The sequence below is a fragment of the Puntigrus tetrazona genome, chromosome 22 (genome assembly GCF_018831695.1).
Source record: "Puntigrus tetrazona isolate hp1 chromosome 22, ASM1883169v1, whole genome shotgun sequence".
In the NCBI taxonomy this organism is placed as follows: Eukaryota; Metazoa; Chordata; class Actinopteri; order Cypriniformes; family Cyprinidae; genus Puntigrus; species Puntigrus tetrazona.
Window position 1 is genome coordinate 4,517,830 of NC_056720.1, and position 22,217 is coordinate 4,540,046.

At 37.8% G+C, this 22,217-nt stretch overlaps 4 protein-coding genes and 1 long non-coding RNA gene across 10 annotated transcripts in view; 3 read left to right on the forward strand and 2 right to left on the reverse strand.

Moving 5' to 3' along the window:
• The window catches only part of LOC122327600, a 4,666-nt gene extending 3,302 nt beyond the window's left edge, over positions 1-1,364 (reverse strand). Inside the window, exons 1-3 of the long non-coding RNA XR_006247680.1 lie at positions 1,226-1,364; positions 816-943; positions 1-27 (exon numbers count right to left, since the gene is read on the reverse strand). The exon at positions 1-27 is cut by the window's left edge and continues 76 nt beyond it. This is a non-coding gene — a long non-coding RNA (uncharacterized LOC122327600). The remainder of the gene's footprint in view (positions 28-815; positions 944-1,225) is intronic.
• The window catches only part of LOC122327459 (SLAM family member 5-like), a 2,792-nt gene extending 398 nt beyond the window's left edge, over positions 1-2,394 (forward strand). The window contains exons 2-6 of the mRNA XM_043222844.1: positions 400-732; positions 829-1,122; positions 1,214-1,327; positions 1,514-1,578; positions 2,269-2,394. Of these exons, the coding sequence (XP_043078779.1) occupies positions 400-732; positions 829-1,122; positions 1,214-1,327; positions 1,514-1,578; positions 2,269-2,322 (860 nt within the window). The 3' untranslated portion in view covers positions 2,323-2,394. The remainder of the gene's footprint in view (positions 1-399; positions 733-828; positions 1,123-1,213; positions 1,328-1,513; positions 1,579-2,268) is intronic.
• Positions 2,395-3,733: 1,339 nt separating this feature from the next.
• On the reverse strand, positions 3,734-8,091 carry LOC122327444. Of its 6 annotated transcripts, none has more exons than XM_043222813.1 (6): positions 7,916-8,091; positions 7,040-7,105; positions 6,776-6,928; positions 5,578-5,931; positions 5,269-5,377; positions 3,734-4,357 (listed from the first exon to the last, which is right to left on the reverse strand). In XM_043222813.1, exons 1-6 carry the CDS (start codon positions 8,007-8,009, stop codon positions 4,321-4,323), a joined length of 813 nt encoding a protein of 270 aa, XP_043078748.1. In that variant the 5' UTR covers positions 8,010-8,091; the 3' UTR covers positions 3,734-4,320. The 6 variants fall into 6 exon arrangements, with proteins under 6 accessions (XP_043078748.1, XP_043078751.1, XP_043078746.1 ...); XM_043222816.1 differs by having other exon boundaries at positions 7,006-7,105; XM_043222811.1 differs by adding an exon at positions 5,128-5,153 and having other exon boundaries at positions 6,776-7,105.
• Positions 8,092-9,062: 971 nt separating this feature from the next.
• On the forward strand, positions 9,063-14,254 carry LOC122327314 (sterile alpha motif domain-containing protein 9-like). The gene is made up of 3 exons (XM_043222584.1): positions 9,063-9,194; positions 10,800-13,485; positions 13,585-14,254. The coding sequence occupies exons 2-3, from the start codon at positions 10,857-10,859 to the stop codon at positions 13,623-13,625; spliced, it is 2,670 nt and encodes an 889-aa protein (XP_043078519.1). The 5' UTR covers positions 9,063-9,194; positions 10,800-10,856; the 3' UTR covers positions 13,626-14,254.
• A 1,637-nt stretch (positions 14,255-15,891) lies between these two features.
• Positions 15,892-20,738, forward strand: LOC122327499. The gene is made up of 5 exons (XM_043222913.1): positions 15,892-16,026; positions 17,318-17,647; positions 18,380-18,715; positions 18,911-19,029; positions 20,106-20,738. The coding sequence occupies exons 1-4, from the start codon at positions 15,981-15,983 to the stop codon at positions 18,997-18,999; spliced, it is 801 nt and encodes a 266-aa protein (XP_043078848.1). The 5' UTR covers positions 15,892-15,980; the 3' UTR covers positions 19,000-19,029; positions 20,106-20,738.
• Positions 20,739-22,217: the final 1,479 nt, after the last annotated feature.

Here is a 22,217-nt window from a genome sequence, read left to right on the forward strand (position 1 = left end):
GGCCTTTGGTTGTGATTGTAAATTACTCTTGCACAGAAAGAAAGAAAAATCGTTGTTAAGGCGCTTTTAAATCTCAAGCATCTTTTAAAACCATGTAAAATGTCTAGGATATTTTTTTTTTCCAGTGAACAAAGTTCAAAGTTCACAAGTTTCCAGAAGTCAAAAAAATTAAATCGATAAAATTGAGAATGAATGCAATCAGAAGCAGGGAGCCCGTTTATAATAAGCCACAATTATTGTCATGTATATGCTTTTTAAATTTAAGTAACTTCACACAAAGATTTTACCAGACAGCATGCTTAAAATGTATTAAATATCTGCTGATGTGTTCAGTTTATACGCAATATGATTTCAGGCTTTATGAAACGAAAGGAGCTTTAATCTGTCCATGTTCTTCAGGTGTGTTTGGTGCTGCGACAAATGAAACGCAGTCAGTGTCAGTGACGGAGGGAGATTCTGTCATTCTTACCGGTAATGCTACTGAAATACATGAAAACGACGACTTACTATTGACTTTTGGAACTCTAAAGTCTCTCATAGATAGAATAAAAAAACCAAAACCCAACTCCACGTATGCTGGTACCGATGAGAGATTCAGAGACAGACTGAAGCTGGATCATCAGACTGGATCTCTGACCATCATGAACATCACAACTCAACACGCTGGAGTTTATGAAGTACAGATTAGTGGAAAGAAACTGTTAACAAAAGTATTTAATGTTTCCGTCTATGGTAAGTAGAGATGTTGTGTGCTTTGCGTTGTTGTTTTAATAACTATTCACGCTAAACATGCAAGCGTTTCTTTATTCTCTTACTGTATGTTCTCAGCTCGTCTTCCTGTTCCTGTTGTCAGCAGTAACTCTTCAAACTGTTCATCATCATCTTCATCATCATCTTGTTCGTTGTTGTGTTCGGCGGTGAACATGGGTCACGTGACTCTCTCCTGGTACAAAGGAAACAGTTTATTGTCCAGCATCAGTGTGTCTGATCTCAGCATCAGTCTCTCTCTACCTCTGGAGGTGGAACATCAGGATAAAAACACCTACAGCTGTGTGATCAACAACCCCATCAGAAACCAGACCACACATCTGGACATCAGTCAACTCTGTCGTCCAAATCCAGGTATGTTTGAGCTGATGCTAACGTTGTTGATTCCTTAGTTATAGTATATCTGGCTGACAACATCACTAATGGCTCATTCTGTTCATCACAGATCAGGGCTTACCTTTGTTCCACAAAGTGTTGGTTTCTGCTGCTGCTGGATCTCTGTTGATCGTCGCTGCAGTCGTGATGTACTCCAAGAAATGTAGAAAAATTGACAGAGAAGGCAAGTGCCAACATGCTGCTTTCAAAACACATTCACAGCCAAAATGATAACCATCGTACTCATAATTTTGTTGTTTAATGCCACCTAGTGTTCTACAGTAATGCTTTTGAGCCTCGATAATGATGCGTATTGGGTAAAGAGACAGATCTTGTTAAGATTAACCGTTTAATGCATCTATTGTTGCAGATCAGACTTGTGAAGAAATGATCATTTACGCAGAGCCAACGTTGCACAAAAGAAAAACACAATTGGTATGATTTATGTATTTAAATTATTAGTATCCTATGTAACAGAATATGCTTATAATGTCACACATTTAAACGATGCTACCATTTTACACCAGATACGCATGTTGCAGCATTTTAGTGTGAAATTCCACATGCTACAGAACAACCAAAAAAATGGTTCACAGTTCAAAGACGGTCACACGTCTGCTGAAGTTCATGCACTTGCGGCTTGCATCACGTTTATATCTCTGCGTGTTAGGTCTGTGCATCTTGCAGGCCCAACCCCCATACATAGTTACCTCTCCCTTTATTGCTGAAAGTGATCAATGTTTAATGCAATAGTGAAACCGAAAAAAGAAAAACGGCATGCGCACTAAGGAAAGTGAGTAGGCTACCCGCTTTTGTGAGCGTCAGCAACAGTATTTCCCTCAAGAAACAACAGTTTTTTAAACCAAAGTAATCAAATACAGTTATAAGGATTATCCATAATATTAAATAACAATACTAATCGCTTCATTTTTTTAATTATCAATGAATTGCGGTAAATATCGCCCTCAAACTAAGGTGCTCATGGTGATTTACTTATTCTTTTAGTTGTAAAGAAGATACAATAGGAAGGCAAAACGATATTGGTTGCCACATTTTTTATGTAATTTTGTATTATTATATCATGTGTATTGTATTATTGTTTATAGATTTTTTTATTTTTTTCAGAAAATCAAAGAGGAGACCCAAGTAGAGTATGCATCTGTCGCCATAAGAAGATGACTGAATTTTTTTATGTGCATCAGTCAATGTTTATACACTGAAAAAATGTTATGTAACATACCTTGTTACCCCACTGTCAAAATTTTTGTTTCGTCAACTAAAATATTTTAGTTATCACTTAAATTAACATTTAAGTTGACTTAACTGAAAAAAATTGTCAGTGGTGTAACAAGTTACTTAAAGTTTTTACAGCGTATGTAAATTAAAGCCCAGTGATAAATAAAGTTTGAAGCTTGAGAAGGTTAGTTTTGTGGACTTTTACTGGATAACAGAAAATGACGAGAATGCTAAACACAACTTCAAAGTCAGGGTGAGGATGTAATGACAGATATTTCAGTTTTTAGACCAACTATGCCTTTAAAGTCAATGCAAAATGCTCTTCAGAAGTAGTCAAAGTGAACTCCGCTAGAGATGTTTTGCACGAGCGTGATAGACGTTGGTGTTTGCGTCTGAGGTGTCAGGAGTGTGTCAGTGCGAAACGGGCTACGCGTGGTTGAAGGTGTTTGTTTCCATTCCTGTCAATGATACTTCACGAAACACTTGATGATATAAAACGGGTTTAACAGTTTTTGCGCTATTCTTCTAACAAAATTCAAACAAAGCAGAAGTTTTCCAAACACAGATCGGTGTTTCATTTTTTTTTTTTTTTTTTTAACTGTCAATGATTTCCCTTACAAAAAAAGACATTTATACAAATGTACTATTAGTGTACTTATTTTTTAAACTAAAAATAGGAAATTATGCTTTTAGTCTACTTTTTATGTACTGGGAATTATGTATATCTCATAAATACACTTAAAATGACTTTTAAGTATATTTGAGCTAGGTTCTTCTAGAATCCATGTTTTCATTCTTCAGTACTAAATTTACAAAAAACTCACTTTTTACTATATTTATTACAATTGTAATATTATCAATTGATTCGCACGGCACATTATAGTTATTATTATTATTATTATTATTATTATTATTATTATTATTCATTATTATTATAATACTTACAATGCACCATTACAAATGAGTAAAATAGCATGAAAAAAACAAAAAAAACAAACAAGCACTATGCTATACGTGTCAGGCCAGTAGTTGGCGATCAAGAAAAAACCCTCTAAAATTCATGCACATGACAAACTTTGGTCAGTGTTCGCATATTCAGATAATTGTATTCTTGCTGCAATGCATCATGGGAATCCTGGATGAGTTTTGAGTCAAGGGTCAAGGACCCAACTAAATCAAACACTGACTACCATAATGGTAGTAAAAAAAATTAATTATCCTTCATCGATTGTACTCAAAGTTTACTACTGTTATACTTTAAAGTACACTTAGATATAGTCTTAGTGTAAAACATGGCGTGTCCTTCCTGTTGTGATGGCCTTGCAATGTAAAAATGGAAAAGGGTTCCCATTTCCTATGATAAATTACATTACTCTTACCTATAAAAACAGAGCAGCAAAGACCAGTCTTAATATTGTGGAATACAAACACATCAAGATGAAACAACCGATGATCTGAAGCATGATTGTTAACCTCGGGTGCCCCAAAGGTCCAGCAGCAAAAGAAATAAAGTCATCGTTACTTCATGAAATATTTTGACCTTTTAACTAACATCTTTCAGTTTTGCATATTTCAAGAAAAGGCAATAATACTACATTTTTTTACATTGGTCCACAAGACTGTAAGTGCATAAAATGTGTGCTATCTGGAACAGTGCCTTACTGCCACATGTACACTGTAACTAAATAACACTTCAGTTTCATCACAAAGTAAAGTGTTTGTTATTTAAACTGTTAATTATAATAATTGCTGAGATATTTGACTGTCAGTGATCCCATATACTGAAATATTGGTTTGGTGTTAGTTTCAGCTAAATCTTTTCTCACGTGTCTTACTTTTTCTTCATTTTCGCTTTTACTTGGTCAAAATAAAGAGTGTCACATTAGTGTCTGATTAGCAGCCTCGGGAGACGTCTCATTGGTGGTATCCATCAGTGGAGAGTCAGGGGATCAGGGGACGGGTCTTTTGAATGAGTCTTCTGTAATAAAACACAGATTCACATGTAAATGATGGTGATTTAATCTGTATATACACACATATGGTGCTTTTTACAGATGTTTTTCAACTGCATTCAGGGTTTTTTTTCTTGGAGTCTCAGGTCAGGCAGGGATTTTTCTCTTCTCTCACTCAACCCCTAAACTGCTCCCTGGGCTCCACAAGAAAAAAAAAATGGCTGCCCAATGCTCTGTGCGTCTGTGTGTGTGTGTGTGTGTGTGTGTTTACTACTCACTGCTGTGTGTGTGCACTTGGATGGGATAAATACAGAGCACAAATTTCGAGTATGGGAAACCATACTTGGCCACGCTTTACTTTCACTTTCACTTTCACTTTCACATACGATGAATCTTCGGGCTGATAAACTGCATCACAGTGTGATCGACTAGACTGCAGTGATACAATATTTGAATGACAGCGTCCTGAGCATAACGTTAATATTGCAAACTATTTACAGAGAATTGCGATGGTTCTTTAGGAATAGCAAATAGAAAAACACAATCTGTCACAAATAATAAACATCAGATGTCTCAAATAATGTGACTTGTAATTTTGCATTTGAAAATGCACATTATTTGACGACATAAACAACATACCATGGTTTTACAAACAAGGTTTAAGATTTGTCTCTGACTTCCTAAGATATGTTGATTAAAAAAAACTACTTTAATGTCCTAATTGAACAATTGCCTATCTCCTGGTTTAACCTAATCCCAGGCCCTAAAGTGCTTCAAATATGCTCAAGTTTCTCACCTGATTACTGCAGCACCTCCTGCTGTCTGTTTGAACAAAAGCAAAATTAAACACTTTATTTCAGTTAGTATAGGATCTTTTTTTAACCTCTTTCATTGCTTTCAGGCTATTTCTGTCTTGTAATCTGTACGTGACGCTCACCGTTCCTTTTTGTTCGACGCCTGCCATAGTAAATCACAGCAGCTGCAGCAGCAACGAGCAGCAGAACACAAACATATTCCTGCCACAGCAGCCGATGGCAGAGCAAAATCTGTAAAGATTAAGATAAGCAGTCATTATTACTAGAGAGAGATGATTTACATCTTTCCGCTTTTTAGATATTGATCGAAAACAGCAGATAAAACCAGATTAAATGTGTGTGTTTAAAAGTGCACGTGATGGTGATGGATGATCAAGTTGTATTTTAAATTTCTTCAAGGTCGAAGGCCCGAAAGACTACATTTTACTCACCAAAGACCGTAAGAATAAATGTTTTCCAACTGGTGATGCTGATGCTGCGACGACGTCGACGGGTGCTGATGATGATCTGTAGTTTATAGAGTCCAGAGTCTGTACTCTTGATGTTCATGATGGTCAGAGATCCAGTCTGAAGATCCAGCTCCAGTCTGTCTCTGAATCTCTCTTTACACTCATCATCCGTACAGATCTGACTCTGATCTCCAGTGATTTCAGCGACGAGAGTGTCATTAAAATACCAAGTCATCACGTCATTTGGGTTTTTCTTTAAACCAGGGTCTAAAGTGACAGATTCTCCCTCCATCACTGACTTTCTCAGCATTTCATCTCGTTCAGTAGCAGGAACATCTGTTTCAAAGAATTTGAAAAAGAAATGTCCACTGAGTGGCACTAAAACATTGGTTGAAACCCTGGAGCGTTTTTAATGACCCTCATATTGAAATTTGTGCACCTCAGAATTGAAATATCAGTTGCACAAATGTATGCTCTCTCATGTTGGGAATATGTCCTACACTAAATCCAACCCTAAATCTACCCAATACTGTTAACAAATGCAACACTGATATAAAAACACAATTGTTGATGCAACCGTGCCATTTCAACAACAGCTTACATAGATTTGTACTGTTTTGTCCAACCAAAGTTGGAGCTTAAGTTCATCTCTGTACTCCCTGAGCTACCGAACAAACCTGCTGTCTATGAAAACCCATTGAGCTTTATATGCGTGATGTTAGCATTTAAAAGCATCGGTTTTCAAATATACCAGAATGTTAGCATTGTTTTGAAGTCACAACATGATATTTTTAGCTTTAACAATCTGTCTGTGAAAAGTAAAAAAAAGTGTTTTACTGCCTCTAGTGTTCATTTCTTTTGGGAACTGCAGTAATATGTACTTACTGGTACATACTTCGTGTCTTGCTAAAAAAAAAGTGCACCAACGTACGTTTATGTCATGAGACCAGGTAGTTATATATTTATATTACATTAAATCCTCATTTAAATGGCTGATAAGTTAGAAACGGCACAATTAGAAACTTACGTCCACCAGAGGACAACGGTAGCTTCTTTACAAAACTGTACTTAAACTGTTTTGTTTAATAACAAACAACAAATAAATACTATAAATATGATTGAAACATATAGTCTACTGCTGCTGGGGTCCTTTACAGTATGTTTCACGAAAACGGCTTACCAACAACAGCAACACTGAAGATCCTTTCACCGATGCTGCTGTTATTAATCATCTGTAGTTTATAAAGTCCAGAGTCTGTGGTTCTGGTGTCCGTGATGGTCAGAGATCCAGTCTGATGATCCAGCTTCAGTCTGTTTCTAAATCTCTCAGTACCTGTATTACAATGAACATCTGTACAGATAAAACTCTGATCTCCATTGATTTGAGCGATTCGACTGTTATCGTAATACCATTTAATATCTTCTAGGTGGATTGTTTTAATACCAGTCTCTAGAGTGAGTGAATCTCCCTCCGTCATGGTCACTCTGTCTGTGTCAACACTGAAAACACCTGCAGAAGAACAATATAAAATGACTGATGACAAAAGAACAGTGTGTTCGTATCGAAGTGACATTTGAAGTTGCATTCAGGTTTTCAGCTTGAAGCGGGAGCAATAAATCTCTGTTTAACATCAACAGCACCGTTTGCTTTTACCGTTTACTGCAATGCTTCTCAAAAACCACATTATTTTCCACATAATTATCATTATCGTTTCTCCTCTAACCTTCGCCTCCTGAAACGTGTTGATTTGTACGAAGCTCATCGTTCTAAAAGAGCAAGGTGTGCTCCGATTGGCCAGCTATCCAGTGCGTTGTGATCGGCCGAAGACCTCAAGCGTATGGAAATGTTATCCTACTTATCATAACATGATGCCATATCCCGGCGCTATGACACCACAACAATAAAACTTGAAAACTTATGACCCCTTTAATGTTTTGTACTCTTATCTGTTTCACAACTCAGTAGCTCATTCGGTAGCACTTTGCATTGCAGCTGATAAGTGATCATGTGATCATGCAATCATGGGTTTGATCCCAGAGAAAACACGTGCTCATAAAGTGTTCATGCACTATAAATCAGGATTTTACCAACATTTGACTGGCACAGACAGTCACACATTGTTTCATGAGGACAGATGACAGTTGATTTTAAAATGTAAATATAGACCATAATAAGGTGCGTAATAAACACCAATGGAGTAATTTAGTTTACTGGAGGACAGGCTCAAAATAAGCAGCAAGTACTGGGATTACCAGGCAGCTTTGAGAAGCACTGATTTAAAGGAAACGAGAGTGTAACAAACAGAAATAGATGTCTTACCACACACAAAGAACGCAGTCAGTGTGAGAACAATAAGGAATAGCATTTTGACCACTTTTATACTGAAATGAAATGGATTAAATAAAATCTGCATTTATAAAATCTATTTCTGATCAAACCAAAGTCTTTAGTTCTTAGTCATTTTGTTGAGTCCACTGATATAAAAAGTGAAAGTATTTCTCTGCTCACACCAGAGGGTGGAACCTATTGTCTTTTGTTCTTCCTGGACCTCTTCAAATGAACCCTTAACATAACTATTTTTGTGTTTTTAGTGAACCATATCAATTTACAAACTCAAATGAGAAACAATTAAATGCATATGGAAAAAATCCAATTTGTCCATGTTTGTATAGAAACTACATGTAAAACCACACTGAGTTAGCCTGTGCTAAATACATTTTAATTGATTCAAATTGCAAATTCAATGATGCCAATTCAAATTTTATACAGAAAAATGAAACTCATATTAGTTAAGTGATTTTACTTAACATTTTTTATCAGTTCAGGAGAAACATGGTTAAATTAGTTCAGATATGCCTTCTTTGGTCAAGAGGATTCTGCCCATTATAGACAGATCTCTCATCAGCCAGTTATTAAATTATTATTATTATTATTATAAGTTATTTATGCTGTCAATTCTCTCTTCCATGTTCACAAATGCATTTTTCTTCAGACATTATTAAACCAAAGTATTTCTCTTTAAATTTAACATGATTGGATTCTATACTTTCTTCATTGCATGAAAACAGATTAATTGGTATTTAATTAATAAAAATACAAAACCTGACATAATATTCAGGGTTTTTTTGTAGATTAATCTTTTAAAACATTAAAAGAACTTTCTAGTCACCTCAGGAGCCTACAGCTGTTTATTGTAAAACTCTCCTTTTACAGGAAATACCCGGTTGCGTCCCAAGCTTGTGTGTGAATCACTGTCTTATTAATTATTATCTTCACCAACATGAATTCACTCTTAGTGTCACACCCAAAATTTGCATTATATACTATATGCCATTGTCTTGGTTCTTACTACTATCATTATTTCCCTGGAAATGCAAAGTAAAGGCAGGGTTTTAGTTTCTTTTTTTGTAAGCTTGTGTTTGGTTTCATGCTTTTCATTTCATTTCACCGTCTCCCATCCAACCATTAAACAAACAATAACTTCAGGTTTAACCAGTTAATGACCGAATAGGGGGCAGGCCTTTCCCCCCATTTTACAGCTATAAAATGGTATGCGCTTCCTCTACCTGTCACCTACGCTTTGGTTCTTAACAGAAAGGTAAGACCATTCATGATTTTGCTTTGAAAAGGTTTGCTGCATTGTGGTCAGTGGGAGCCGTTTTCACTTTTTATCAAAAGAAAAATTATAATATTAGCTTTTTCACTAATGGCTCATTTTCTGAACATCTTAAAACAAATCGTCAATGACCATTCACTGCACACCTCCTACTAACTTCTATTGCATACATGATGGTGCAGTTGATAAATTTCACTTATGGTGTACATGGACTTTATCGGATTGAGTTTACTAAGTTAATACATTACATTGTTTCATTGTTTCCTTAACAACGAAGCCACTAACACCAAAGCAGACCCTAGCAACCATAAATTGAATGGCAATCCAGACTGACTTCATCATCCTTAGGATATGAAGTTTTGATATCAACAATTCAATTTCCACTATAAAGCAATTATTGTTGCATGACCCCAGGAACTACATTTTTAGAAGCAGCATTGGAATTATTGATATCAGGAATTTAATTTCCACTAATAAACACATGAATACTTGATATTAAAAATTAAATCAGAAAATAGTTTTTTCAGCAGCTCTCCCCATTATTGTGGCATCAAAGAACAAGATAAACACTGAATTTCTATTGTATGGATAGTCATTTAATGAAGCTCAAATAGAAATCTTAAATATTTTGATATACTGGATTTTGACTTTTAATGAGCTGTAAGATCTAATCATCAAAACTGAAGCAAAAACATCTTTTAAAATGTTTTAATTTACATGCAATTATTCTAAAATATATATATGGCGGTGTTACTTTTTGAAACAAGTTAAAGAAAATATTTTTTTTTAATTTTTTTTTTTTTTTGAGACTTAACTGTAGATCAAGAAATGTTGAGTGTAAATTCTTTCTTTATAGGCACACTGGGTCTGTTTAAATTACACATGCTTGTGAATACATAGCGAAAGGATCCATATTGTAACCGTAAAAATACATATTACTACCTAAAGGGTACATATTGGTACCTGATTACCAAGTTATTTGAAATACATTTATTTCCGGCCTGTCCTCCAACAAAAAACAACCACATAGGTCGCTTGTGCAAGAACCTTATTCTACCTATATTTACGTTTTTAAGTTAAGAATACTGATAGTGATATAAAAAAAATGAGTGTCGTATGAAGTGATGTTTTGTTTAAATTACTTTTTACACCGATCTCATGGTAATTGAAACATACTTTACTGGGTGTAACACGTACAAATGACCACATCTGAACCTACCCGTTACAAAAATCCGGCAAAATCATGAATCTATAGCACATTTACGTTTTGTGAGCATGTTATTTCCCGAGGTATGAACCCATGCTCGTGTGATCAGTTCTATCGAGTATACTGGTATACCTGAAGTTGTACTTAATTCGCTTTAATAGTGTGAAAGTAGTGCCGAGGTTCAATTGAAGACATGGATGATAGTGTTTTTAGTATACTTTGCATGCACTTTAAATATCTCGCATTCAAAGACCGAAATTATCGATATATCACAAAATCCTTAATAATTGCTTCGTAAATGGTTCTATTGAATATGCCATAGTAATTTAGTATTTTAAAAGATATAATTTTTTTGTTGTTGTTGTTTTGTTTTTCCATAGACTAAATTAGGAAAAGTTCATGCGTGGGGGAAACTTGTCACGGTCAAGGTGATTACAATGGAGCATTATACAGTTCCAAACAAACAAGGTGCACAGATTCCACTCAAGACTGAAGTAAGAGATAAACTTTCATGCCTCGATGTTGTTTGGGGAAATATGTTTGAAGGGGAGGATATTGATCCTCAGCTCACCTTGGAGAAAGAAGCAGAGTTCTACAGAGGAGCCCCACCACAATGGCTGAACTTCTACTGTGCTGAGAAAAACCGTACACCTTTTGTTAAGAGGGACATATACACAAAAATAACGGAGGCTATCCAAAAGAGAAGAGAAATGAACCATAGCATTTCCAGCATTAATGTCTTTCATCAACCAGGCAGTGGAGGTACCACACTGGCGATGCAAGTTCTCTGGGACTTGAGGAAAAAGCTCAGATGCGCACAAGTAATTGATTCAGTATCAGATTCAAAAGCAATTGCACAACAAGTGATACTTCTGTTTAATGCGGGGTATTCAGAAAACCAAAACACAGTCCTACTATTTGTGGATAACAAGGAGACAGAAGAAAACGACGAAATGGAATTTAACTCGCTGCAAGAAAATTTGATTCGAAATATAAAACAAAGCAACATCAGCGCAAACAGTCCTGTGGTCATCATTTTGAACTGCCTTCGAAAAAAGTACAAAGCCGGAAAGGAGAAACTAATGCTGTGTTCAAGTCTTTCGAAAGAAGAGCAGGACCGTTTCAACGCCAAGCACACAGAGGTTGTTCAGAGACATGACGGACACGACACGTTTCATGGCTTTAACATAATGCAGAGGAATTTCAGCCAATCTTACATTACAAAGGCCTGCGAATATATTAAACCTTTAAAGAGAAAAAGGAGACCTCGCAATGCTCAAATGCTGTCTTTTTTGGCTTTGGTTAACTCGTATGTCCCAGGCTCATTCCTCACTGAGTCTCTGTGCCTAGAGTTCTTGGATAAGAAAAATCGCATTATTGGCCGTCCCACTTTGGAAAAGCAAATGAGGGCCTTTGCTGATCTTCTGGTCATATATTCAACGTGTGCCGGAGGGGCCAAATCTAAGGACAGGTGCATACGAATGGCACATCCGATGATCGCTGACGAGTGTCTGTCGTTGCTAACTGATGCTGGTGTAACTTTGGGTGATACAACTTTAAAAATCCTCTCAGACTTGTGCCATCAAACGGTCCAGCCTTACTTGGTGAAAATAATTAAACAGCTGCTAAAAAAGCGAGAAACGGATCTGAAAGAAGTTGGCGAGAATCAAGAAAAAGAAGAAAAACTTCCTTTCTCCAAACTTATCCAAGATATTAAGGAGAAAGAAAAGAAATCGGTATGTGTGGGACTGCTCAGGCGCGCAGCTAAGAAGTTTCCACAGGATCCATTTATTCCACAGGCTCTTGCACGTTTTTACTACATTGTACTAAACGATTATGAAAGAGCTGCATTCTGGGCAAAAACTGCTATTGACAGAGATCCAAATAATTCTTTTATCAGAGACACACTTGGACAAGTTTACAAAAACCAACTGAAGAACCAAAGCCTGTCAACACCTTCTAGAAAGATGTTACAGATTACAAAGCAAGCATTCAAAGCTTTTGAAGAAGAGGAGGAGACTGCAGAAAAGGAACTCGAACCAGGGATGCAAGACATCTGTGTGACTAACATCTCTAAAGTTTTTAATTACAGGGGGATTTTTGGCTACATACAGGTAGCAAAAACAATTTTCTACAAGCTAGAAACTGTCAACCCAGAATGGTCTAAAGTGCTCAGACGGGAAACAAAGTCTCACAGTTTAATCCACTCCGAAAGGTGTGAAAAACACCAATATCTCCTCACAAGTTTAGGGCAAACAATTGGGAAGAAATGCAGTTTTTTGGAGACTTTTCTAATATACTCAAAGAAAAAGATTGATAAAGTTGATCCACAGTACACTACAACAGACACTGTGGAGTGTTATGAAAAATATATAAAGAATGAGAAACGATTCTTTTGCAGGTCTTTTGCGGGTATGCTTTCCACTTTAAGCCATATCACGAGCGTTTCTGACCTGGAACAAATCACAGAACAATGGAAAGAGATTTATATGTGTTACCGAACTGAGAGGGAAGCTCAAAACTACATCCTTGCCAACATTATCTTGAGTCAGAAGTCTGCAAACTCCGAAATACTCCAAACAGTGCCAAAGCTCCAGGACATATTACAGAAACTTTGGGAGGGACAGAGCAAAGACAGAAGCCCAGAGTTTTACCTCTTGATCCTTTTGTTGTTTTGGCCTGATAGGGCAAAGAAAACAGGAAACACGCCAGATCTTAAAGTGTGCGTCCAATACATGCGTGAATCATATGAGAAAACCTATCAGAAATACCTTCGCTTTCGTTACCTTGTTCCTCTCTTCTTCCTTGGAAATGGTGGAGGTTTGCAGAGACTGGTTCTCCAGACCGAGCTCACCAGTCTTCTTGATGAAGAGCATGAAATTGAAGGTCTTCAGCGTATCGAAGGGGAGATCAGAAATTATAAGGTGTTTGCTTTGAGAGGCAGAGACCAAATTGAAGTTTCACCTCACAATCCAGCCAGTGTGTACAACACGGACCTGGTCTCCTTCTACCTTGGTTTTACCATCAAAGGACCTGTTGCCTACAAAATCAGATATGTTAAGAATCGTACGTTATTATATACTTATAACCTTTTTTTAGTATTAATTATTGATGGTTGTTTAGTTCGTGTCTAATGCAAAATATTTGATTCTCTACTTCTTGCAGCTGCTCAGTTTGTGGACAAACACAAGAAGAATATCATTTAGCGTGTCAAGAAGGTGGATTTTATCATAGATGACCTTCTTCCACTGATTGGCACCGAGCAATACTCAACCATCGTAACAGCTTCAACAAACAATGAAAAAATTAAAAGAATATACTCTGTTCTGTCAGCGGATATGAAATAAAGGACAAATTTTACCAGAGCCTTTTAAAGAATGAGCAAGACCTTATTCAAAATTTGAAGACATTATAAATTGAATATTTGGAAAGAAGATTTCCAGTTAGTGTGTACTGTAATGACGCAATATAAATAGCTGTCTGATTATCAAATATTTGACATCCATCCATCCATTATTAATAATTCTGTTTTTGATTTTTAATTTTCTTGTTTGCTCTACTCTACTTAACTATCAGTCTATTCTTTGCCTGGCATGGACTGATAATACTTTGAAAGTTTAGCAGGTAAAGTTATAAGCATAGATTCCAGGTATGGGACACTGTTTAATGGATGTCTTTCAATGTTTTTAGAATGCTCTTTTGTGATAATTTATTGACTACTTTAGTGTCTGATTCTCTGTTAGCTGTTAATTTACAAGAATTGCATAAATTGATCAGTTCCATTTACTGTAAGAGTGCATTTATTCCAATAAAAATCAATGTTCCTTAAACTCAACTTGGGCATCTTTTGCTGCATCTGGGCCAGGACGGCATGTCATGTTTGATGGAGCGATGAATTCTGAATGATTCGATCAATTTCTAAAGAAATAGTCTTAGTCGTTTTACCAAAGAATGGTTAGAGAACATAGTAAAGCTTTATCCATCATCCGTTATTATGAAATGTTGAAGGAGCTGAAGTAAGCAGTTCATAGAAAGAAACTGCAGCTGATTCGAAGCTGGTCTGTACTGAAGAATAGGCTAAATTTCCTACATGCCACTGTTCAGGAAAGTTACAAGAAACATTATTGCTGCTAAATGGGGACATACATGCAGATATGAAACACTGGATCATCTTTCTCAATTCCATGGTGCTGGTGCTTTGTTCCCTTTCAATGTGGATCAGGTGAATGGAGGCCGTCAGACATGCAAACGTAATACAAACTTTTCATTCTGGAAGTTTTGTTAATCAAATTTTGCATTCATGTGTATCCATGTATCCTGGGTAGAATGTGAGGGTTTTTATTTGTGCTGACACTAAAAATGACCCAGCAGCTGAGACGCAGGAAAATGACCCAAAAGCAGTGAAACTTATATATATATATATATATATATATATATATATATATATATATATATATATATATATATATATATATATATATATATATATATATATATATAGTCGCATTGTAAGAAAATTCTGAGAAAAACTGTAAAAATTTCAAGGTAAAAAGTCGCTATTTATTTATTTCTTGTTCAGTTATTTCTTAAATCCATGAGGGAGTATTGTATTGTATCATAACAAATGTATGACTATGATACTTTTCTGTATCCAATGTATTTTTTTAACATTATATCAGATGTTGCAGGTGTTTGACTGCTCTCAGCACCCATAATGTAAGTTCACAGATTCACATGTAAATGATGAAGATTTGAATTCAAAGGTCACAGGTTCGACCCTCTGGTCTGGCCGGGATTGTAGGTGACTTGATGGGATCTGCTCCAAACTTCTTCCTGGGCTCCGCAGCAAAAAAAGGCTACCCACTGCTCTGGGTGTGTGTGTGTGTGTGTGTGTGTGTGTGTTTGTTTACTACTACTTGGATGCGACAAATGCAGACCACACGTTTATGGGAAGCCATGATGCAATGTTTGAATTACAGAGTCTTAACCAACATTTAAAATATCCCTTTATCATCTGACGATAAAGACATGCAGTAATTATTACCAGAGAGAGATGATAGGTTTTACTTATCATCAGTTTCCAAAGAACAGCAACAAAAACCTGATTAATGCGTTTTGTTTGCCTGCCTTTGGCAGCAGTGTCGTTTTCATTTGCACGTAATCATATTTTAATAAGGATCAATAGAAAGGAAGGTTAACAGGCTACATTTAGCATTTATCAGTAGCCTACCTTGAATAAAATAAGTAAACAGACAGGAATATGCGAATATTGTGAACAAGAGGAAACTAGGGATACTGGGAACAGAAGGAGAGGGACAAGGAGTAGCAAGAAAGCATAATTGCAATTTCTCAATGGGATTAATAAGCAGAATATGAGCATTCAAAAGATATGATGGTACACAATCTTGTACGTAGGTGGCGGTATGCACCTAAAAGTTGTTTGTATTCCGCCATTAACAAAGAGAAGAAGAATTAAAAGCGAAAGAGAGATTGAGAAAGAGATACGTATATTTCTTTCTTTTTTTTAATGTTATTATTAATATTTTAATGGCTATAGTAGAATGGCGATTTTGTTCTTTTATGTTTTTTTTGTTTTATTCCACCACGGTAAGACATTTGTATGTGATCTGCCTGCTAACGACAACGTTTATTGCTTTTCGGATCGCTTTACTACAGTACTGAGGTGTTTTCGGCGCTACGGTCGGACTTCCGCCTTCTAATATTTTGCTCATATACATTTAAAAGACAATTAAAATTGTGATAAGATCAGCTTAGGCGATGGATAGGATAGACTGTCAAAGTAAAATTGATCAAACTTTATCTATAAGTAATATGCCTTAACTTTTGAGTAAATATCGATGCATACGTTAGTGTAAAGAAATCATCAGATGTTGCCTACATTGATGGTAATGTGAGCTTTGGTTAAAACCTGATATAAAACTGTAAATAAAGTCGTATGCAAAAATGTAAGCACTCTTTGCAAAATGTGAAAAATCTTAACAAAATGTCAATGTTCCTGAGTTAAAGTGAACACCGTTCTTCAAAAAAAATATCCCTCATTTCCTGCCGATTCTTTAGTTTTCCAGCATCTTTTGCATATTTGAACCCTTTCCAACTGACTTTTGAGATTTTTAGATCATTTTTTTTTACACCAAGGACAGTTCAGGGACTCTAAAGCTATTAAAAAGGTTCAAACATTCACTGATGCTCTAGAAGGAAACAAGATTATTATTTTGTTAAAATAATTTTTGTTCATATAGTACTAAACAATTACTGAGTACTCAACCAAAGATACCTGCATGTTTCCAGAAGACAGATCGAGTGCAATTTACCTCAATCTTCAAATTTAATAGGTTTTACCTCCGGCTCTTAATGCCTCTTGCTTCTCAAACTTTTGAGGGGGGTTATTTGAATAATTTAGCTATTTTTATCGTCTTATGGACTATATGTAAATATATATTTTGTGTAAAAAAAAATAAAAATAAAATAAAATCTTACTCAGGACAGTACTATATACAAAATGCATGCACTTTGTATAATCCGTGTTATTTTGTTAAGAATTTTCACAGATTCTGCAAGGGGTGCACAAACTTTTGCATACCACTGCATACATCGTCTCACATGTACTCAAAGTAGTCTTACGGAAATTAACCATGGTTTTTTAATCATTTTTGTAGCTAAACCATGGTTAATTTGTGAAGTTGCTGAAGATTGTTAACAAGAATTGTGTACTGTACTTGTATGAATGCTGTTTTTCATTCACTTGATATCCAATGATATAGTGACTTATCTAGTGACACTAATGCCATAGGTGGAAAAAACAAGCTGTATAACATTGAACATTTTTGTTTATTTTACTTTTGTTTGGCTCGTAATTAACTTTTCATTTCTTTTTCAGGTTTTTTTGGTGTTGTTACTATTGGATTATTAGTGGTGGAGGGAGATCCAGTCACATTAAACACTTACGTTGAAACAAAGGAACAAGAAGAGATTAAATGGTATTTTAGTGACATTCGAATAGCTGAAATCAGTGGCGATCTCAGTGATATCTGTACAGATGTTCAGTGTAATGACGGCACTGAGACATTCAGAGACAGACTGAAGCTGGATCATCAGACCGGATCTCTGACCATCACGGACACCAGAACCACAGACTCTGGACTCTATGAACTAAAGATCATCAGCAGCTCCGGCTTCAGTGAAAAGACCTTTAATGTTACCGTTTACGGTGAGTCACTGAATGAATGTTTAAAAGCTGAGTAAGCAGACCACAGCATTTAATTTGATTCCATTTCAAGTTTACAAGCAGAGCATATGATCCCTACAGTTGCAAAGACTAAAGTCTCAACACCAAAGAGATATTCTTTATAAAAGTTATGACTTGTCCTCACCCCTTACGTCACCGTGTGGGTTTATTTTCATAACACCTCCCAAATGTTTACGCAAGAAAGAAAGAAGGCGGAGCTATTATTCTCGCTGTAGGCACAACCTGTCTGTGCGAAAGGAGGAGTTGGGGATGGAGGAGGGTAATTTGCTAAAATTAGCTGAGAATGTGCCCACTGGATGCAACAAATGCCACGATTATGAGGGATTTTATTGTTTTTGTGTCACTGTGCCGGGACACGGCATCGCGTTACAGTAAGTGGCATTCAGTGTGGTATTCGGCCAATCACAATGCACTGGATAGCTGGCCAATCAGAGCACACCTAATTTCTCAGAACGATGAGCTTTGTGCGTATCCACCCGTTTCAGGAAGCGGGCCATAGAGGAGTAACAATAATGTAAAGTATGTGTAAAATAATGTGTAATAATTGCATTACACCAAATACACAAAATAATGTTTTTTTAGCAACATCGTCAAATGACCTTTTCTCTTAAGGTATTTAATGCAGTATATTAAATCTATTTGAAGTGTAAAATAAGTTTCTCCCCAAAAAGCAGCATTTGGTTTGTGTTTCAGGTGTTTCTGCTTCTGAACAAGATGAAAAATTGGTAAAGGAGGGCGAATTTCTCACTTTAGATCCCGGTCAAGTAAGACAACCAAACGAGATAATGAGATGGTATCATAACGGCGTTCGTATCGCTGAAATCACTGGATATCTGAGTCAGGTCTGTTCAGAGGATGAGTGCAAAGAGAGATTCGGAGACAGGCTGAAGCTGGATCTTCAGACTGGATCTCTGACCATCATGAACACCAGAAAAACGGACTCTGGAGTTTACTCTCTAAAGATCGGCAGAAACTTCCAACGCGGCGGCAGCAGTGCAACCAGTGTGAAGAGCTTTGGTGTTACTGTTAGTGAGTATAATTTAGTTCCCTTGAGCAATTTGAAAACACACACACAGACAAACAGATAAATAGATAGATTTTTACTCAAACTATAATTCAGAGGCCAGTTGCAATCATTTTATTTTTTCAATGCCATACAAAGATGATCAAAGTATAAAGGGATAAAGATAAAGATAAAACTCTGTATGTACTGTTTGTGTTCAGCTGTTCCAGATTCAGGTCAGTCCTCAACTGCTCCAGCAGGAATAGCTGTTTTTGTCTGCTTTTGGCTGCAGCTGTTGTTGTTGCTGTAATTTACTACCGGAAGCGTCAAGCAAGAGAAGGTGAGTAATAACAAGATGGGACATGTTTTTTTTTATTGAAACAGACAACAGAGAGCAGCACAGTGCTCAGGTAAGATACTATAGCCTCATTCAGATTTCAGGTCCAGTTTTTATGCATATCTTAAAGGTAATCATATTTAGGGCTAGATTAACTAAAAGATTTTCTCTACTGTCTGTATGTACCAAAGACACACAATCTTTTGGCTTATTAATCTATGTTCGGTATACCATAATGACAAATGTCTGTTTTTTATTGTTATTTGGGTCCTTTGTTTAGTTCTTATTTTAAGCACCTTGGCAGCAATTACAGCCTTGAATCTTTCTGGTATGATGCAACATATTTTGCACACCTGGATTGGGGGATTTTCTGCCATTCTTCTTTTCAAAGATAGGTCAGGTTGGACGGGTCCCATCAGTGCACAGCTAGTTTTAGGTCTCTCCAAAGAGGTTTGATAGGGTTCAAGTAAAGGCTCTGGCTGGGTCATTCTCTTAGTTGCGTCTAAGCCACTTTTGTGTGTGTGCTTAAGGTCATTTTTGGAAAAGTGAACCTTTGGTCCAGTCTGATTTTCTGAACGCAGGTTTTCTTTGAGGATTTTGCTGAGCTTTACTCCATTCAGCCGTAAAGCCCAGATTGGTGAAGGGTTGCAGTGATGGTTGTCTATCTTGAATTCTGTCCCATCTACACAAAAGATCTCTATATTCAGTCAGAGTGACCATCAGGTCTTCTCTTACTAAGGCCCTTCTCCTCTGATTGCTCACCGGGTGATCAGCTCTTGAAACAGTCCTGGTTTCGTCAAACGTTTTCAATTTGAGAATTATGGGGTGCTTTCACACCGGAGGAACCTTTTCATAGTTGCTAGAATTCAAAGAGCGTTTTGAAAACTTAAGGAATGGATGTCTTCGGTCTGCATGCAAACAAAGCCAAAAACCTAGATATTTTAAGCAATACAGAGATCCTGGCCAGGGAAAATGGCGTGTATGGTCACCCAAGTGTATGCATAATGTACATCAGTCCTGCAATCCTGTTCTCATCTTCTCTTCTTCTTCGGTCAGTTAATCTGTATATTTTTTTACAGATGAATCCAAATTGATGCTCCAACCCAGGAGTCCTTAATGATTGTGACATACTGTTGAATACTACAGAGGGGACGTCCTCTAATCAGACCGAGACTGCCAGTGAGACACCAATGTAACGTCTTTTATGACACTCATAATTCCATTACCGGTCATGGAATTTCTGGAATGTCATGGAATTTTAAAAGGTCTATTCCATACATTAGACTTTTTTTGTCCAGGGAATTTTTTGCTGTTTAAATTTTAGTTTCCATTTATCAAAACTGAAATTTTCTATGCAGTTTTTTTTTTATTGCGTTGTTTCACACATGCTGTTGTGAGCGTCATATTGAAGGCAAACATGCCACAGTTTCAATATATAAGAGCCATCACATGTTCCCCTGTTAAACCTAAATCGAGCATTGTGATACATCGGCTAATCAGTCCCTTAACCAACCCACTTCTAAAATCCTATACAAAATATTTTTCTTTAAAAAAAAACCCCAGAACAAATGAATAACAATATAATGCCTGATCCTCTCTCAATGCAGCTTACATTGTTATGCCAGTAGGTGGCGGCAAGAGACTTTCTTAATGAGATGAAACTGAACTTTATGATTCACACTGGTGCACTTATGAACAGATGTATTATAGAAAACGTCTCGGTTACGTATGTAACCCTCGTTCCCTGAAGAAGGGAACGGAGACGTCACGTCGGATGACCGACGAATTGGGATCTCGCTTCGAGAGACCAATCTACTTCGAGTGTATCTAAACGAGCCAATTGAAGATTGGCATGCGCTAATCGCATCCAGCTGCCGCTGATCACAGCGCGTGTATAAATAAGCAGCGGTGCAGCGCATATTCAGGTTTTCGCTGAGGAGCCGAGCTAGTGACCCGGCCCCTTCAGCAGAGGTGCAGCACCGTGGCGGCGGGGCGTGGCGTCTCCGTTCCCTTCTTCAGGGAACGAGGGTTACATACGTAACGAGACGTTCCCTTTCAGTCGGTCACTCCGAGTCACGTCGGATGACCGACGAATTGGGATCCCTACCAAAACGCCATGGACGCTGCCTCTTCCAGTGTCCTGTGGGAGCCCACAAGCCCCCTCAGTCTATCGGCGTAGGCGGGCTCAACCACAAGAAGCCAGCTACTTTTGTAACACTACCCATTCGTAAGACTGGAACACTGGGAAACGTCCCACGTTCTAGTGAACAGGGACGTGCGGAAGTCCAGCCTTCCCATAGGAGGTCTCGGAACGAATACGCATATGGACAGTATTTCAGTTTGCATATGGAAAATTGGAGGTGATTGAACCCTCTTAGACGGGCAGAAGGTCTGCCGGGGAAACACGGGGCTCTAAGGCTATGCCGTGGAAATACACACATAAAGTCCTCTTGGGGTACTTTACATGGCTCCCAGCCCTCACCGGTTCTCACGGATTCATCGAGAGGGCCTGGCGCCGGACGCTCCGCAACATCTGGCTGCCGAGGGGAATGGAGGAGCTCGACAGGGTCTACTGTATGGACGCTCTGGAGCGGTTATCAAGCCGACCCGAAACCGGGCCTCTCAGTGCTTCTACCCGTTTGAGGTGAGAACACAGGAGGATACCGGTTCCATACGTAGGCTATAGAATCTAGCAATCGTGTTCGGGGTCGCCCAGCCCGCAGCTCTACAAATCTGTCAGCGAGGTGCCACAGGCCACTGCCCAGGACGATGCAACACTTGCTGAGTGTGCCTGCAACCTGAGGGGGGGGGCAGGGCATACCCTGTGCTTGGTAGGCTAGGGTAATGGCGTCCACTATCCAGTGAGCCATCCTCTGCTTGGAGGCGGCACTCCCCTTCTGCCGGCCTCTGTGACAACGAGAGCTGGACTGAGGTCATGAAGCTTTGTGTCCGGTCAACGTAGCATCTTAGTGCTCGGACGGGACAAGCAACGTCAGGGCTGGGTCTGCCTCCTCCAAGGGCAGCGCTTGAAGGTTCACCACCTGGTCTCTGAAGGGGGTAGTGGGAACCTTGGGCACGAGCCGGGCCGTGGCCTCAGTGTTACCTGTGAATCCGCGAGCCCAAACTGTAGAGCACGAATCGTCGACCGAAAAAGCCTGCAGGTCCCCTACCCTCTTGATGGAGGCCAATGC

Bases quoted from the DNA above. Each gene is read 5' to 3' on its own strand.
- LOC122327444 (XM_043222810.1), bottom strand. From the start codon at position 8,009: ATGCAGATTTTATTTAATCCATTTCATTTCAGTATAAAAGTGGTCAAA. The intron at 5,932-6,775 runs GTAAGCCGTTTT...TCTTTGAAACAG, and splicing joins CTTCAGTGTTGCTGTTGTTG to ATGTTCCTGCTACTGAACGA. The intron at 5,378-5,577 runs GTGAGTAAAATG...TAATCTTTACAG, and splicing joins ATTTATTCTTACGGTCTTTG to ATTTTGCTCTGCCATCGGCT.
- LOC122327314 (XM_043222584.1), top strand. From the start codon at position 10,857: ATGGAGCATTATACAGTTCCAAACAAACAAGGTGCACAGATTCCACTC. The intron at 13,486-13,584 runs GTACGTTATTAT...TACTTCTTGCAG, and splicing joins AATCAGATATGTTAAGAATC to CTGCTCAGTTTGTGGACAAA.
- LOC122327499 (XM_043222913.1), top strand. From the start codon at position 15,981: ATGGCGATTTTGTTCTTTTATGTTTTTTTTGTTTTATTCCACCACG. The intron at 16,027-17,317 runs GTAAGACATTTG...TTTCTTTTTCAG, and splicing joins TTTTGTTTTATTCCACCACG to GTTTTTTTGGTGTTGTTACT. The intron at 18,716-18,910 runs GTGAGTATAATT...GTTTGTGTTCAG, and splicing joins GAGCTTTGGTGTTACTGTTA to CTGTTCCAGATTCAGGTCAG.